General features: G+C 43.3%; 1 protein-coding gene across 2 annotated transcripts in view; it reads right to left on the bottom strand.

The window, feature by feature from the left end:
* LOC100136445 (solute carrier family 2, facilitated glucose transporter member 4) overlaps nucleotides 1-15,992 on the bottom strand; it is a 41,429-nt gene extending 25,437 nt beyond the window's left edge. The window contains exons 1-2 of one of the 2 annotated variants that reach the window (XM_014155686.2): nucleotides 15,516-15,992; nucleotides 9,415-9,510 (exon numbers count right to left, since the gene is read on the bottom strand). In XM_014155686.2, the coding sequence (XP_014011161.1) occupies nucleotides 9,415-9,510; nucleotides 15,516-15,698 (279 nt within the window). In that variant the 5' untranslated portion in view covers nucleotides 15,699-15,992. Of the gene's footprint in view, nucleotides 1-9,414; nucleotides 9,511-13,249; nucleotides 13,578-15,515 lie in introns of those variants that run through there. The other variant, XM_014155688.3, reaches the window with a different exon arrangement.
* Between the last annotated feature and the right edge of the window lie 1,498 nt (nucleotides 15,993-17,490).

Raw genomic sequence — 17,490 nt, 5'->3', positions numbered from 1 at the left:
TTGGAAGGTGAACCTTCGCCCTAGTCTGAGGTCCTGAGCACTCTGGACCAGGTTTTCATCAAGGATCTCTCCGTACTTTGCTCCGTTCATCTTTCCCTCGATCCTGACTAGTCTCCCAGTCACTGCAGCTGAAAAACATCCCCACAGCACCACCATGCTTCACCTTAGTGATGGTGCCAGATTTCCTCCAGACATGACGCTTAGCATTCAGGCCAAAAAGTTAAATCATAGTTTCATCAGACCAAAGAATCTTGTTTCTCGTGGTCTGAGTCCTTTAGGTGCCTTTTGGCAAAATCCAAGCGGGCTGTCATGTGCCTTTTACTGAGGGGTGGCTTCCATCTGGCCACTCAACCATAAAGGCGTGATTGGTGGAGTGCTGCAGAGATGCTCTCCCATCTCCACAGAGGGACTCTAGAGCTCCGTCAGAGTGACCATCGGGTTCTTGGTCACCTCCCTCCAATGAAGTTGCAGAAACATCTCAAGGATGGTCAATGGAAACAGGATGCGCCTGAGCTCAATTTCGAGTCTCATAGCAAAGGATCTGAAGACTTATGTAAATACGGTATTTCTGTTTTTATTTATAATACATTTGCACAGATAAAAAAAAAAAACTGTTTTGATTCCTCATTATGGGGTATTGTGTGTAGATTGATGAGATTATTATAATTTTTTAATCCATTTTAGAATAAGGCTGTAACGTAACAAAATGTGGAAAAAGTTAAGGGATCTGAATACTTTCCGAATGCACTGTTTGTAGCCCATGTATCTGATACTGTCTGGCCAGAAAAAAGTATGACATGCCATACTCCTTTTTGTCCAGACAGCATCAGATACATGGTCTACACATACTGAGGCAGAGGAGCGCTGTTTCACTAGCTCGGATGCTTTATCTGAGATTGATGCTTCTTTCTGTCGGCGCGGGTCTCGGTCAAATAAATGATCAATATTTCAATATTTCGACCTCATGGTGCCATGGCAACAGTAAGCATGTTTTAGTCATCCTAAAGGTATTAATTCCCAGATCAGCTCTTAAATTCCCAGATCAGCTCCTATGTGATAACTCACTCACGCTGTTCTCAGACCAGGCTCTGCCCTTTATCAGATGAAACAATGAGACCAGGCTTAGGTGGGTAGAATCAAGGGGACGTCTGTGTAAATGTCAACTCACTTTATTCCCTCACGTGCCCCTCTCAGACTCTACATCGATAAAACCCTTCAAATTAAAACCTGTCACAGGTATATTTACAGCCATCAGCATGTTCAACTAAATGTGAGATGGAACATTGAAATGCTGTTGAGATGCTTAACCTTCTCACCCAGTTGTGAAATGTGTAACAATTAGGTCAGCTATTGGCTTAGGGCCATGGTTCTAGCTCATTCATACAAAGTAACTAGCTACATTTCAGTGAACATTACCCAGCTAGCACATTTGGTTCGTTGGAAGTTATGGAATGTATGTTTTTGGTTGTGAGAACGAAGCCAAACGTTTCCTGACCGGTAAAATGTAAAGTTTTTTAAACGTTCTGAGAACGGAAGTTAACATTTTGCCTGTTGTGTATTAATATTCTAGTTTTGTCCCTTTAGGGCACCTGTAACCCCCCCTTGCTTACCTACGTTAAAAACGCTTGGAATGTGAAAGGCAACCATCCAGCATTGCTAGGACGCACATGGCTGGAAAAGATCAAACTAAACTGGCAGAAAATTTACATGGTTGCAAAAGAGGACACAAACCTACAAGGGATATTGAGGAAACACACGGATGTGTTCAAAGGAGACCTTGGCAGTATGAAGGACATAACAGTTAAACTGACCGTGAAACCAGACAGCAAGCCAAAATGCTTCAAAGCTAGACCTGTCCCATACGCCATAAAACCAAAAGTTGAAATTGAGCTAAACAGACTAGTCGAGAGTGGAGTATTGGATCCAGTGAATGTTAGTGAAAGGGCTACACCTGTTGTTCCAGTCATAAAAAAAGATGGATCACTCAGACTTGGTGGTGATTTCAAAGTCACCATTAACCCAGTCTTGACTGCTGAAAAATATCCACTACCCCTCACTGACGACCTCTTTTCTGGTTTAGCTGGAGGACAAAAATTCAGTAAGATAGACTTATGTCAGGCCTATCTACAGATGCATGTGGACCAAGAGTCACAAGAACTGTTGACCATAGTGACTCACAAAGGACTGTACAGGTACCGGAGGCTTCCTTTTGGAATTACTTCAGCTCCGGCCTTGTTTCAGAGAGCTATGGACCAGATACTGAGCGGGCTCACTGGGGTCCAATGTTACCTCGATGATCTACTCATCACCGGCAAAGACGAGCAGGAGCACCTGAGAAACCTGAACGCTACACTACAGAGATTGGAGGAGTACGGTCTGAGGGTCCGGGAAGGCCAAATGCGAGTTTTTCCGGCCCTCTGTTGAGTACCTGGGCCACGTCATCGACAGTTCGGGGCTCCACAAGGCGCCATCGAAGGTGAAGGCTGTTGTGGAAGCTCCATCCCCACAGAACGTGAGTCAACTGAGATCATTCTTAGGACTACTGACATACTACGCAAAGTTTGTGCCAAACCTAGCTAACATGTTAAAGCCACTGCATGAACTTTTGAACAAAACCAAACAGTGGAAGTGGACAGACAGATGTGAGGAGGCATTCAAGAAAGCGAAAACAGCCTTAGCTCAGTCAGAGGCCCTAACCCACTTCAACCCCAACTTGCCATTACAGTTGGCATGTGATGCATCGCCTTATGGCGTTGGTGCAGTTGTCTCACACATCATGCCATCAGGTGAAGAAAGGCCAATTGCTTTCGCATCACGGACCTTAAGTAAAGCCGAGAGCAATTATGCACAGATAGAGCGTGAAGCACTCGCCATTGTGTTTGGAGTTAAGAAATTTCATCAGTTTCTGTTTGGCCGACAATTCACACTGCTGACGGACCATAGACCCCTCACCTCCATCTTTGGTCCCCACACCGGCATTCCGTCGCTTGCAGCCAGCCGCATGCAGCGATGGGCGTTATTGTTATCTGCTCACCAGTACGATATCAAGTACAGAAGGTCTGAGCAGCACTGCAATGCAGACGGCCTCTCAAGGCTTCCCTTACCTGTCGCACACACTGAGCACTCCCAGGCTGAAATCTTCTACTTCAAGGAAGTGACGAACGCCCCAGTTACATCTGTCCAAGTGAAAAAGTTCACCCACACTGATCCAGTGATGTCTGAGGTCGTGGACATTGTCACTCGTGGAAAAGAAGGAGAGATGTCGGACAGCCTACAACCTTACCTAGTGAGGAGAAACGAGCTCACAGTTCAGTTCGGATGCTTGCTATGGGGTTTTCGAGTCATCATACCGCCGCCACTGAGAAGGCAGGTGCTTGAAGAACTCCATTCAGGGCACTGTGGCATGGTGCGAATGAAGGAGATTGCACGCAGCTACTTTTGGTGGCCAGGTCTGGACGCAGCTATCGAAGACAAGGTCAAGTCATGTTCTGCATGTCAAAAGATGAGGAACATGCCTCAGCTAGCGCCACTACACCCATGGGACTTCCCAGAGGAGCCTTGGCAGCGAGTTTACATAGACTATGCAGGCCCACTGGAGGATCGTATGTTCTTAGTCGTAGTTGACGCACACAGCAAATGGCCTGAGGTCACAGTGATGAAGAGCACCTCAGCGGAGAGAACCATCGAAGAGCTACGGTCAATCTTCAGTCGCTTCGGCTTGACAACGCAACTCGTTAGTGATAATGGCCCCCAACTGGTGTCTGAAGAGTTCCGGTCATTCATGGAAGCAAATGGAATTCAGCACATCAAGTCAGCGCCGTATCACCCTGCAACGAACGGCCTTGCTGAAAGGTTTGTCCAAACGATGAAGCAAGCTTTAAAATCCTCACAAGGGAACAGCTCCCTCAATCGGCGTCTAAACACCTTCCTGTTAACCTACAGAAACACTCCCCACGCTACAACCAAAGTGGCACCTGCGTCAGCCATGATGAAAAGACAGCTTCACATGCGACTCAACCTCCTGAGATCTCCAAAGACGAAACAGGTTGTACAGACACAACAGAGAGCACAGGTGGAGAGACGGAGCAAAGCAAAAGACAGAAGCTTCATAGCTGGAAAGAGAGTTCTTGCTCGGAACTACTGCAAAGGTCCAAAGTGGATACCAGCCACAGTGGTTGCACAAACAGGGCCTGTGTCCTACACAGTTCACACACCGGAAAACATCATCTGGAGGAGACACGTGGATCAACTGTTGCCAGGAACCAACCTCAGAGAGGACTCATGTCAAGTGACAAACCAAGATCAGCTACTGGAGACCTACCATGACTACAAGCTATCACCTGAACATCCACTGCAGCAACCTACAAATGTGGAAAGTGCTCCAGACTCAACTGAACCAGTCAGAGTGCCTACTCAGGGTACTGTTGCACCCCAGTCTGGGCATACACCATCACCACTCAGACTCATAGATAATGTGACTGTAGACTCACCTGTATGTCGTCATTACCCTGCAAGAGAAAGACGACCCCCTGACAGGTTGACTATTTAGTTCAGACTAACCTCCGACATTGGGGCAGAATACACCCCAGGGTTAAGTCTGGGGACTGAGGCAGTCTACCCTCTATCCCTAGTTTAGAAAGGGTTATTCTGAAATATTATATTAAAAAGAAAACAATAGGCAAAACAGTGAATATTAACTTTTTCCTTATGAGTCATCAAAGGTAAAGGGGGAGGAATATGTTGTGTATTAATATTCTAGTTTTGTCCCTTTAGTGCACCTGTAACCCCCCTTGCTTACCTACGTTAAAAACGCTTGGAATGTTCTTCCTGTGAAACACATTAAACAATGCCCACATTAATTTCTACTCCCATCTCATGTCCTGTCCTTATATTAGTTGTATAAGTAATACAGTGTGCTATACAACATTGCCTGTTCTGGGAACATTTATTTTTAGGTTGCAGGGAGGATCTGAAAACGTTTTACTCTGGTTCCTTAAGTCTTCCTGTGAGGTTTTATTAACGCTCTGAGAACAGAAATGATAGGTTATTGAATAACTTCCATAAAACTTCACTGAATGTTTCAATAAGACCTGTAATAACATTGCTAGCTTATTTTGGGTTAACTGTTTTGAACTCCAAGCACAGTTAGGACACATGGTAAATGTATTTCCTTAGGCATTTAATCATGCAAACACATTTCTTTTTTATTGTGACATGGCATCAATGAGATTCAAATGTATAATCTTCTGTTCTCTATCCATAGAATTAGTCCTCTGCACCACCAGGATGGAGCTAGCATAGCATGTTTTTGTACACATACAAAGCTGTTAATTTGAGTCTAATAAAACAGAGTCCATTTCATAGGAAACAAAGCACAAATTAAGATCAGGTGTTGCCAATTAGTGGGTGCAGCCAACACAGCTGAACACACTTAACGTTCTTGGAACAATTTGAGAACATGACTTTAAATAGAACCATGAGGAAACCTGTAGGAAACACTATTCTGAAGTACTGAAATTCCCACAGAAGAATGTTGTTTCTTAACGCTCTCTGAGCTATTTTAAAACATTCCCAATTTCAAACCAGTTGGAGAACATTCCAAGAACATTAGCAAAATGTAAATTAAATATAACCATGTTTGAACTTTTAGGAATTTAAGGAACTTTTTAGTTCCTTAAATGTGCTGAGAATGTACCAAAGCCAAGCGACTATCATGCACCATTCCCAGAAAGTTGAGGGAAGGTTGTATTCAAAACCACCAAAGGACAACCACGCTCTCACGAAGTTCTAAGAAATATATGGTTCTCAGAACATTATGTGCTAGCTGGGATGTTCATGCAGGAGCTACAGACTCCAGTAGAAAGAGCTAAGCCAACTGTCTTCCATGATGAAAAGGCAAGATGAAGCTAACAGATATGGCAGCTCTGCTTCTAGTGCCTAAGTAACTTTGCAGTATTTAGTTATTTCTTACATTATTAGCCCAGAATTGTTTTTGTGTTATTACATACAGCCGGAAAGAACTTTGGGATATCAGAGCGGCAGTAACTCACCAGAATTACGACCAGAAATACGACTTTTCCAAATTGGATCATTTGTTCGCACCCCCCAGGGCAATTAAAGTTATTCCAGAGGCTGCTCCAAAACACCGCCGGCAGAGAAGAGGTATTCAGAGTAGACTTCTAGTCCGACTCGGTAGGCGGGCACACCATCCACCACTTCCGAGTATATTACTCGCTAATGTTCAGTCTCTGGATAATAAAGTAGACGAGCTCAGGGCTAGGATCTCCTTCCAGAGAGACATCAGGGATTGTAACATACTCTGTTTCACGGAAACATTGTTCTCTCGGTATATAATGTTCCAGTTCATACTGCCAGCTGGGTTCTCAGTACATCGCACAGACATGAATAAAGAACTCTCCAGGAAGAAAAAAGGCAGGGGTGTATGTTCCATGATTAACTACTCATGGTGTGATTGTGATAACATACAGAAACTCAAGTCCTTTTGTTCACCCGACCTAGAATACCTCACAATCAAATGCCGACCATATTTTTACCTCCCAAGAGAATTCTCTTTGGTTATAGTCACAGCGTGTATATTCCCCCTCAAGCCGATACCACAACGGCCCTCAAAGAACTACACTGGACTTTATGCAAACTGGAAACCACATATCCTGAGGCCGCATTTATCGTAGCTGGGGATTTTAACAAAGCTAATTTGAGGAAAAAGCTACCGAAGATCTATCAACACATTGATGGTAGTACTCACGCTGGAAAAACATTGGACAACTGCTACTCAACTTCTTTTTCGAAATGCCTACAAGGCCTTCCCCTGCCCTCCCTTCGGCAAATCTGATCACGACTCCATTTTGCTCCTCCTTTCCTATAGGCAGAAACTCAAACAGGAAGTACCTGTGCTAAGGTCTATTCAATGCTGGTCTGACCAATCGGACCAATCCATGCTTCAAGATTATTTTGATCACGCGGACTGGGATATGTTCCAGGTAGCCTCTGAGAATAACATTGACAAATACACAGACACGGTGACTGAGTTAATCAGGAAGTGTATAGGAGATGTTGTACCCACTGTGGCTATTAAAACCTACCCAAACCAGAAACCGTGGATAGATGGAAGCATTCACGCAAAACTGAAAGCGCGAACCACAGCATTTAACCACGGCAAGGTGACTGGGAATATGGCAGAATACAAACAGAGTAGTTATTCCCTCCATAAGGCAATCAAACAGGCAAAACGTCAGTACAGAAACAAAGTGCAGTCACAATTCAACGGCTCAGACACAAGACGTATGTGGCAGGGTCTACAGACAATCACGGACTACAGAGAGAAAACCAGCCACTTCGTGGATACCGACGTCTTGCTTCCGGACAAGCTAAACACCTTCTTTGCCCACTTTGAGGATAACATAGTGCCACCGACGTGGCCCACTACCAAGGACTGTGGGTTCTCCTCTCGGTAGCCGTCTTGAGTAAGACGTTAAAGCTTGTTAACCCTCGCAAGGCTGCTAGCCCAGACGGCATCCCTAGCCGCGTCCTCAGACAATGCGCAGACCAGCTGGCTGGAGTGTTTACGGACATATTCAATCTCTCCCTATCCCAGTCTGCTGTCCCCACTTGCTTCAAGATGTCCACCATTGTTCCTGTACCCAAGAAAGCAAAGGTAACTGAACTAAATTACTATTGCCCCGTAACACTCACTTCTGTCATCATGAAGTGCTGTAAGAGGCTAGTTAAGGATCATATCGCCTCTACCTTACCTGACACCCTAGACCCACTTCAATTTGCTAACCGCCCTAATAGATCCACAGACGATGCAATCGCCATCGCACTGCACACTTCGCTATTCCATCTGGACAAGAGGAATACCTATGTAAGAATGCTGCTGTTCATTGACTATAGCTCAGCATACAACACCATAGTATCCTCCAAACTCATCATTAAGCTCAGGGCCCTGGGTCTGAACCCCGCCCTGTGATGGGCCGCCCCCAGGAGGTGAAGGTAGGAAAGAACACCTCCACTTCACTGATCCTCAACACAGGGGCCCCACAAGGGTGTGTGCTCAGCCCCCTCCTGTACTCCATGTTCACCTATGACTGCGTGGCCACGCATGCCTCCACCTCAATCATCAAGTTTGCAAACGACACAACAGTAGTAGGCCTGATTACCAACAATGACGAGACAGCCTACAAGGAGGAGGTGAGGGCCATGGGAGTGTAGTGCCAGGAAAATAACCTTTCACTCAATGTAAACAAAACAAAGCAGCTGATCGTGGACTTCAGGAAACAGCAAAGGGAGCACGCCACTATCCACATCGACGGGACCACAGTGGAGAAGGTGGAAAGCTTCAAGTTCTTCGGCGTAAACATCACTGACAATCTGAAATGGTCAACCCACACAGACAGTGTGGTGAAGGCGCAACAGCGTCTCTTCAACTTCAGGAGGCTGAAGAAAATTTGCCTTGGCCCCCAAAACCCTCACAAACTTTTACAGTTGCACAATTGAGAGCATCCTTTCGGGCTGTATCACCGCCAGGTACGGCAACTGCACAACTCACAACCACAGGGCTCTCCAGAGGGTGGTGCGGTGTGCCCAACGCATCACCGGGGGCAAACTACCTGCCCTCCAGGACACCTACAGCACCCGGTGTCACAGGAAGGCCAAAAAGATCATCAAGGACATCAACCACCCGTCCCACGGCCTGTTCACCCCGCTATCATCCAGAAGTCGAAATCAGTACAGGTGCATCAAAGCTGGGACCGAGAGACTGAAAAACAGCTTCTATCTCAAGGCTATCAGACTATTAAATCGACATCACTAGTCGGCTTCCTCCCGGTTACGCAACCCTTCACCTTAGAGGCTGCTGCCGTATATAAATTACTTGGAATCACTGGCCACTTTTATAATGGAACACTAGTCATTTTAATCATGTTTAAATAATGTTTACATACTGCTTTACTCATCACATATGTATATACTGTATTCTATTCTACTGTATTTTAGTCAATGTCACTCAAACATTGCTTGATCTAATATTTATATATTTCTTAATTCCATTCTTTAACTTTTAGATGTGTGTGTATTGTTGTGATTGTTAGATACTACTGCACTGTTGGCATTTCGCTACCCCCGCAATAACATCTGCTAAATATGTATATGTCACCAATAACATTTGATTTGATACCAAACATGCCCCCTGACAACATTGTAATTGGGATTCTATTAGAATTTAACGGTCTTGAATGTACTGTAACTTTTGGTGCCAAAGTGGGCCTGATTTTGCCAGAATCTGTATATCTATGGCACTGGTTAAAGGGAAAACTAGTATGTTGCTGGAGATAATAAATATGAGGTTAAAAAGTGGTGGAATTCCCCTTTAATGAAATTGCAAGTTGGTCTTACCTTCTGAGGTGCATTGATGACGCCGATATTGTATCCAAACTGAAAGGAGCCCAATACAGCAGTGAACACCGAGAGAGCAAGGGTTCCAGTCACTGTCTGTAGTGGACACACACAAGAGGAAGACAACACCTCTGTTATCATGGTGGAATTGTGTGGTTGTTAGCAGAGCCATATATTTAGATGTAAATATGTCTCTGGTTGTTCATAAAGGGAAACAAGGACTGTGGGATTGTGCCCATTGGAGAGGGATATAGAGAGGATGGATAACCTAGAAAGGCATGGATTGTTGCAAAACAACCTAACCCCCCCAGACACACACGCAACAGCCTCTCTAATATCCACTATTTATAACTGTGATACTAATGAGAAAGGATATTTCTAGCTGTGTCCAGGACTTAACTGTGTATTGGGTGATTGGGTGACTGAACGCTGAGTTCCATCCTAGATCCCGTCTAGGTTGAAGATGACAATATATATACAGTATATATAAAGTATATTTTCGTTCTATGTTCCCATCAGCCCACAGGCACCTGTTGCCATGGTGACTGACAGCTTGGGGCTCTGGGAGAGACTGACCAGGCTTTCCTAGTGCTTACATCTGTTTACCTTCAACCCAGCAAGCTGACTGGCTACAGCAGCCTTCCCAACATACCACTGAATTCACAATAGTTAAACATGGGCTGTAATACACAGTTACTTAGTTCTTATCCGATATTAACTAGATAGGGTTGACAGTTTTCTTCTCCAAAAATGTTATCAATATGTATGTTATTAATGAAAACATATACATGGTGTTCACTGTTATGTTTTATTTAAACTATACAAGACTGTGCAAAGCATTTCCCCTCTGAGGACATCATTCTATTCTATTCTATGCTATTCTGAAAAATGGTAGAATGGTTCATTAATAAATGTCCCAATGTGTGTGCATATCACATTAGAATCCTACACCTGGTTGAGTTTGTGTCGGAGGTGTGTCTGTCTGTGTTGCTGTGACATGATGACCTTGCAGTGTTGAGTACCCAGATAGGGCGTGTTTTGGCAACATAAAAGCAAAACAAAGGTAAAGTGTGTGCATGTGTTTGTCTAAGCAGTGGCGTAAAGCAACCAAGTAAAAATACTTTGAAGTACTTAAGTTGTTTTTTGGGGTATCTGTACTTTACTTCTTATATTTTTGACAACTTTTACTTTTACTCCAGTACATTCCTAAAGAAAATATGTACTTTTTACTCCCATATAGTTTCCCTGACACCAAAAAGTACTTGTTACATTTCGAATGCTTAGCAGGACAGGAAAATGGTACAATTTACACACTTATCAAGAAAGAACATGTGGTCATCCCTACTGCCTCTGATCTGGCGGACTAACTAAACACAAATGCTTAGTTTGTAAATGATTTCTGAGTGTGGCTCTGGCTATCCGTAAATAAAAAAGTAAATTGTGCCGTCTGGTTTGCTTAATATATTGAATTGATTTATAGCATTTACTTTCACTTTTGATACTTAAGTATATTTTAACAATTCCATTTGCTTTTGATACTTAAGTACATTTAAAAACAAATAATTTTAGTCTTTTACTCAAGTAGAATTTTACTGGGTGACTTTGCACTTCTGCTTGAGTCATTTTCTATTTAGGTATCTTTACTTTTACTCAAGTATGACAATTGGGTACTTTTTCTGTGTGTGTGTGTGTTAGTGTTTGTGTTTGTGCTAAAAAGGCCCTTATCGACCATGATTGACCTGCCAACGAACCAATCGCTGCTCCAGTGTGTCTTCTAATTACCTTGCTGGGGCCCGCCTACTGGGCGTGGCTAATCTGATCAAGTGAGGGATATAGACACATGGGAGCAGAGCTAGCAATAAAGAAGTGTTTGCTGTGTAAAATAGTGTAAGTAGCTATATTTGAGTTGATAGTCAAGTTTGTTTTGCAGGGATTGATGTTTGTACTTGTTTGTGTGCTAGGCTAATCATTTGGTAACATGACCTGCCTAGCCTGCTACATGTTTGTAGCCCACTGCGAATCATAATGATGGGGGCTGTTCAGTCTGATGCCATTGTCTCACACTTTGGCCCTTATTGTGCAGATATAGTGCATCATTTACTGGGATAATTGTATGCTACAATGATGGTGCCTTTCCCACATGTTGGTTATTTCCAGGCCCAGTGCTTGATCTGAGTCATATAGCATACCTGGCTAATGCTAGCTTCAGACCCTACCTGGGTCTGTTTACTATTTAACCATAATGTTTGTGATTCAGGCACTGCAATATTATGCATATTTTATCTTTATAGTGTGCAACTGAGAACATTATTCAGTTTAACTTGTGATACAGTAGTGAGTATACATGTATGCCTAATTGCCTTGTATAGCCTAACTTTTCATGTTTAATTTAGATTTCCATTCCTCTTCCCTCCTAGAAACCACACACCCTGTTGTATAAGTATCCAAAGTGAAATGGAGTGCCTTGTGGTGACAAAAGAAACTTGTCCTGACAGCCTTTGGCTCTGTTGCCCGACATCCCTGTGGTCCTTCACACATCCCTGAATCTAGTGTTTAGTAGAGGTTGTCCAGACCCTTTCTGTTTTTTTGTGTGCCCGAGAGACCCACATTGTACAACAACAAAAAAAGAACCTAAGGGTCGTGTTCCATTTCACTTCATAGAATGGGCTTTACAACATTTCAACTGTAGCCTACATATGTAGAACATATTGGGAAATACATATTGGGAAAGAAATGGGCTGATGTTAAGACATTGTTTTCATTGTCTACAATTCTATGAAGTGCATTTTCATGATGTTCATCTTATAAATTTTTCCACAAACTATGACCAGGAAGAAAAATACAAAGACGCTGCAATTCTGATTATATTTTGGAATATATGTACTAGTTTAATAGTGTTTTTAGTATGAGCTGTGGTATGTAACACAAACCGGTGGAACTGGGTCACCTACCAACCCATATTCATCTCAGCCCTGACCTGTAAGCAGGTATCTCCTGGTCAAGGTCACTATAGGACAAATAAGGGCTCACATGTCCAAAATAAGGATCAACATTATGTTTTGACAATCTTCCTGAAAGAATGTTTGTTAGAGCCATATATTTAGAGGGTCTGGCCTACTTTTAGAATGTGAAAGACTAATTTTAGACATTCAGTTACATAGCATTATTTAAATATTCCCCATGTAGCGTTATTGGGGTTCTAAATGTAAATGCTCATGTTGCCGATTCTGATGGATGAATAGCAATTGTGATAATTATTCTAATAGCACAACGTTTCATTCGCGGAAATTAGTTAACATTTTTAATATTCCATATTTCACTGACAGTTGTCTGTGTTCTGATCATATCACATCTCAACATTCCACAGCTGCAAAGTGGTATTAGGCTAAAGTTAGTCACCATTTTCTCAGATGACATACATTTTTCAAAGGCGTTCATATGAACTAGTCATTTCGTCAGGTGTGGAAGAGTCAACCCTCACCTGCGATAAGAAAGTGAAAGGGGATGAGAACGAAGAGATAAAGAGGCAACTTTTAGCTGGGTGGAGATATCAATTAGCCTATTGTAAAAGTTCTTAATGGATCTCTAAAACGTGCATTGCGAAATGTAAACAATGTATGTATTTAATGGATTTTTACACTTTTATAGACTTTTTATGAACAAAATTTACACTTTCATTCACACATGCAGAGACATGGGTTAGGCTACTGAAAATCGGTCTCAATAGGCTTTAACCTATGCGTAAATTCTACTCCATGCATCAGAGGCTACTCATTGTTAGTGAGCATGAAAACATTTCATATTTTCTTATAAAAACGAGTAATGTTGACAATACCTCCCCTCCAAGTTGCTGAAACCCAGGCGGCATGGCTTTGACCGCGCGAGACACCAATTACAGTCCGTGACAGTTGTCCCGCTCCCCCACGCGCACTCCCAACTGGACACGACGTGAAAAACCTCACTTGGAATATGGACAATAAGCCTGGCACTTGTATTAAATGTTGACCGGTAAAGTCAAATCCAAGACAAGAATTGAAACAAGTGAAAAGCGACAAAGTTGCAATAGTTCAAAAGTGTAACTCTGCGTCTCCTCGCTTCGAAGTTTGTGGCGAGGCCGGGTCCACCTTGGATAGAATGACATTGGCGCACACCTCTCTTGGTATTTTCTAAATGTGGGGGGGAGGGGGGGGTGACTGGAGGGAGTTTCAGCCGTCACAGAGGTCGTCTTTTGCGGCAAGATGAAAGCAGGAGCTGTATTGACCTTATTCACCATTGGATGAAGTCAAGAGGAGTGTTATCTGTACGGAAAACGGCCACTGTGACTCCTACTAGCCCTTTCAGATTCCATAAGTCGCCTTTTAAATATTGGACATATGTAAGTATGTGAAAAAGGACCAATCGTGATGAATCATGCAATTGTTAAAAGCACTATAAAAAGTGCAGTAGGCTAGTTGGTCTAATTTTTAAGTATTCCCTAACGTTTTGCACCACCAAGAAGAATGGTTACAATTGGATTAAATGCAATTGAAGAAGATATTTCATTTTATTGATTAGATTGATTCCTGGCAGAAAAATATAAATCTATGAAAAAGGAACTGCCCAGATTTGTTGGCTCCTGAATTACCTGCAAAGGTTGAACGCCTGGACTTTTGGAGATGATATGGAACTCAAGCCAATGTCCATCACCACCAATCTGGACTTATGACTCAACACTTCTTCCGGACAGCCTGGGGCTTGTCTGCATTGGACTGGCTCCCATTGTCTGTATTTTCTGCGGTCCTAAATTCTTTTGCTATTTTAGAACACATGCCAAAGGGGTCATGCTCCCCACCAGTACACTGCAGCGAGCTCACCCCATCCAATACACCCCCCCAAATATGAATTCCCAAGGCAACAGGTGGGCCCTAAATTGGGAACATACCACTTGGGGACATACCACTTGGGGACAGCAAGCAGGTGTGGATTAGGTGTGTCTCAGAAGTGGTGGTGAGGGGCAAGGTAGGACCTGCCAAAAACAATGGAAAAATGTCTGGTCTAGACACAATCCAACTTGTGCTCTCCCTCACCCCCTGTGAACACACCCCCAACTCACACCACTCTCTCTTCCTCCTCACCCCTCCCCTCCCTCCATTCATCCCTCCCTCTCTCCCTTTATCTACTCTGATCTAAGGCACAGATTGAGAAAGAGGGGCTGAACCTGACACCACCTTCCAAAGCCAGGGCCCCAGGCCAGTGAATCATGTGTATGGCCCACACTAAATGAGGAAGAAACTCTATACCAGGAGAACAGTGGCCCAAGGACTCCAAACCACTAGACCACATAGCATGAGGGTATTAGGCATCCATGGACAGACACGCTGATGTATAATACCTGTTAAAACCAACTGAACTAGCCAAAACAAAGAGAAACTCTAGTTGTGAGTGTCAAAAATATATAGGGGGATGACGCACACACATACACACATCAGTAATTTGTAAATCAGGTGGTGCCAGAACAAAAAGTGTGCACGAGAGGTGGGTGACCTGGGGCTCTCTGAGGTACTGGAAAATCACCTTCATAATAAAGCATTGCATGCATTGCATATCATCGCATTTGTGTAGTGGTCTAGACTAGTGTCGTGACTTTACTTTCATTAATCTCATGACTGTTATTTATCTAATCAACTAACTATGTTTAATTGTTACCAGATTAAATTAATCATGTAACATGTAGGATTTGGGGCACCACGAGAGCGGTTCTTTAAAGAGTTACTATCTCCCGAATTAAACTCTAAAAGGTCTTTACCAATTATATCCATAAACACTTATTAATCATAACCTCGTATCATATCATCATTCTGAACAGTCGTAATCTCCTGCATCTGCAAAAACCCCAGCCTTGCATTTGATTCAGTTTCACACACATTGGTTTCATTAGTTATTTACTAGCTAACTAAATGGTAACACAGGAATACTTAATACATTAGAAACAGGTCCCTAGCGGACTGACACAATATGGCGGGCTTATTACAAAAGACATGGCTAGGGCGAGAGACAGAGACACTTAATGTTGGTACATTTTAGAAACTACACTCATAGTAATCATATACTTGCACACGAACCGCCGCCCGTTTGGAGTAAGAAATCATGAATTTATGTCTTGGTTCTTCGTGTATTTCTGTCGGAACCAGTCCTTCTTGGAAAGGGTGTTGGGCCTTTTCGCGGCACGCTTGTAAGGCTCCGATTGTCCAAAAGGGGTCCCCACCCATCTCATACTGTTGCTCTCCTCTGCAGTCGCCCGGCATCCGGTGACCCGCTGTGTAGTCAAGAAAAGAACTACAGAGCTCACTCTGTTTCCACTCGCTCTGGAAGATGATTCTTTAAAGATTGGCTAGCCAGCTGTGTTGATGGTTCTCAGTGGGGTGATGAGAGTAGCGCATTACGGTGATTTGAGAAGAGTAGTAGAATGGTCCCCCTTAAATTCGCTTTTCTAGATAATCAGGCATACCAGTGATTGTCTGGGATGTGACTCGTTTCTACCTCGTGTTCAGATTTTTGACTTCAAACCACTTTGGACGTGAGCTGCAGCTCAATGCCTTTCTGGTCTGATATGTTAATTCTTAACCCATCATTTTATACAGTTTGTTCAAAAGGGGCGGTTCGTGAGGCTGACACGCTCTCTGACCTCACTCAAGGGGGCGGTGACTACTTACTTGTACAAAGTTATAGAAACAATTTCCTCATATTTTAAGATCCCACCCCTCTCAACAAAAAATATTTTCATAATTCATACACAATGCATAGGATGGACACTTCACACATAGTGTGTATACTTTTCAAGTAACAGTACTTCCATTTATAACACTTTTTATGACATCACAAAATAACAACCAAACAACATTAGTGGTCTTTGGATCACCTCTGACCATTCCCCACATTGTCTGTTAGAAATATTTTTCCAGTATTTGCTTTAGAACGTGTTAGAGTTTTGGCGGGACAATGTCTGGGAAACAAAGGCACATTCCTGTGTAAATTTGGAGAGGGAGATGGCTGAACGTTCTTGTCTTTGATTTACAACAGGGTGTGAGCTGTCAACCCCCCACCAGTTCCCTCCTCCCCCCTCTGTGGGTGAGAGAGGGTCTGGTTGAAGTAATTTATTGCCAAGCTGATCTGACCTATTTGGATCCTTACAGGACAGTCAGGACAGTAGAGTAGATGCGCTTGCAGAATTTGTTTTGTATCCTAGGGCCCGGAAAAATTGGGCCTTTTTATAAATGCATTTCATGCAATTCTATGTAATTCCCATGGCTATGATTCTATAAGGAAATAAATGACTCTGGAGAGATGGTAGTTGCAGGCTCATGTCTAGCAGAGCGAAGAGAGGGAAAGAGGTCATAGAAAGGGATTCTGGTTCTGAGAGAGATAGGCATGCTTTTCTCACACACCACAGCACCTGCCACGAGTTGGTCTCTAGGTTACAATGTTGCGCAAATCATAAACCCGGGATGGCCCAAGCTGAATCAATTCTTAGAATATCAGGAGCGGGTTGAAAATCTACGTTTTCACATTAGGCTACATTTTCTTTTAGGGGGAAGGAGAATTACAGAGGCAGGTCGAATGAACTCTGAACGCTTTCATTAAAAAAAATTACATTGCAAACAGTGAAAATTATGTTTCATGCCACGAGAGGTACCGGAACATGGCAAATAGGTTCCGGAACGAAACAGTCCAGAACTGAGGTGACGGATCCTGTTACGGCAGGATCCGTAACAAATTAAGCACTGACACATACAATGTTTGGGTTGTCTCTGCACATATCAGTTGTGTTGTCCCAAAATTGGAAGTGCCACCAATCAGAGAGCGTTATCTGAGGATAAGTCACACTGCCACACCGACGCACACAAACCATGTGACTGACCCACCGTCAGTCAAACAGGTGATCTGCTGTGAGTCAGGCGACGTAAATACCATTCCTCTAATGACTCTCTCCCAGTGTGTGTGTGTGTGTGTGTGTGTGTTAGCAAAGGGGCGCTGCCAAAGTGCTAGTTCATAGTCATGGTACAGTAATGTGAGTGACAGAAAACAGGTGTTGCATTA

This window comes from Salmo salar, chromosome 18 (assembly GCF_965601325.2).
Source record: "Salmo salar chromosome 18, fSalSal1, whole genome shotgun sequence".
Lineage (NCBI taxonomy): Eukaryota > Metazoa > Chordata > Actinopteri > Salmoniformes > Salmonidae > Salmo > Salmo salar.
The sequence above is the reverse complement of the archived record's forward strand: the minus strand, read 5'-3'. Positions and strand labels throughout refer to the sequence as shown.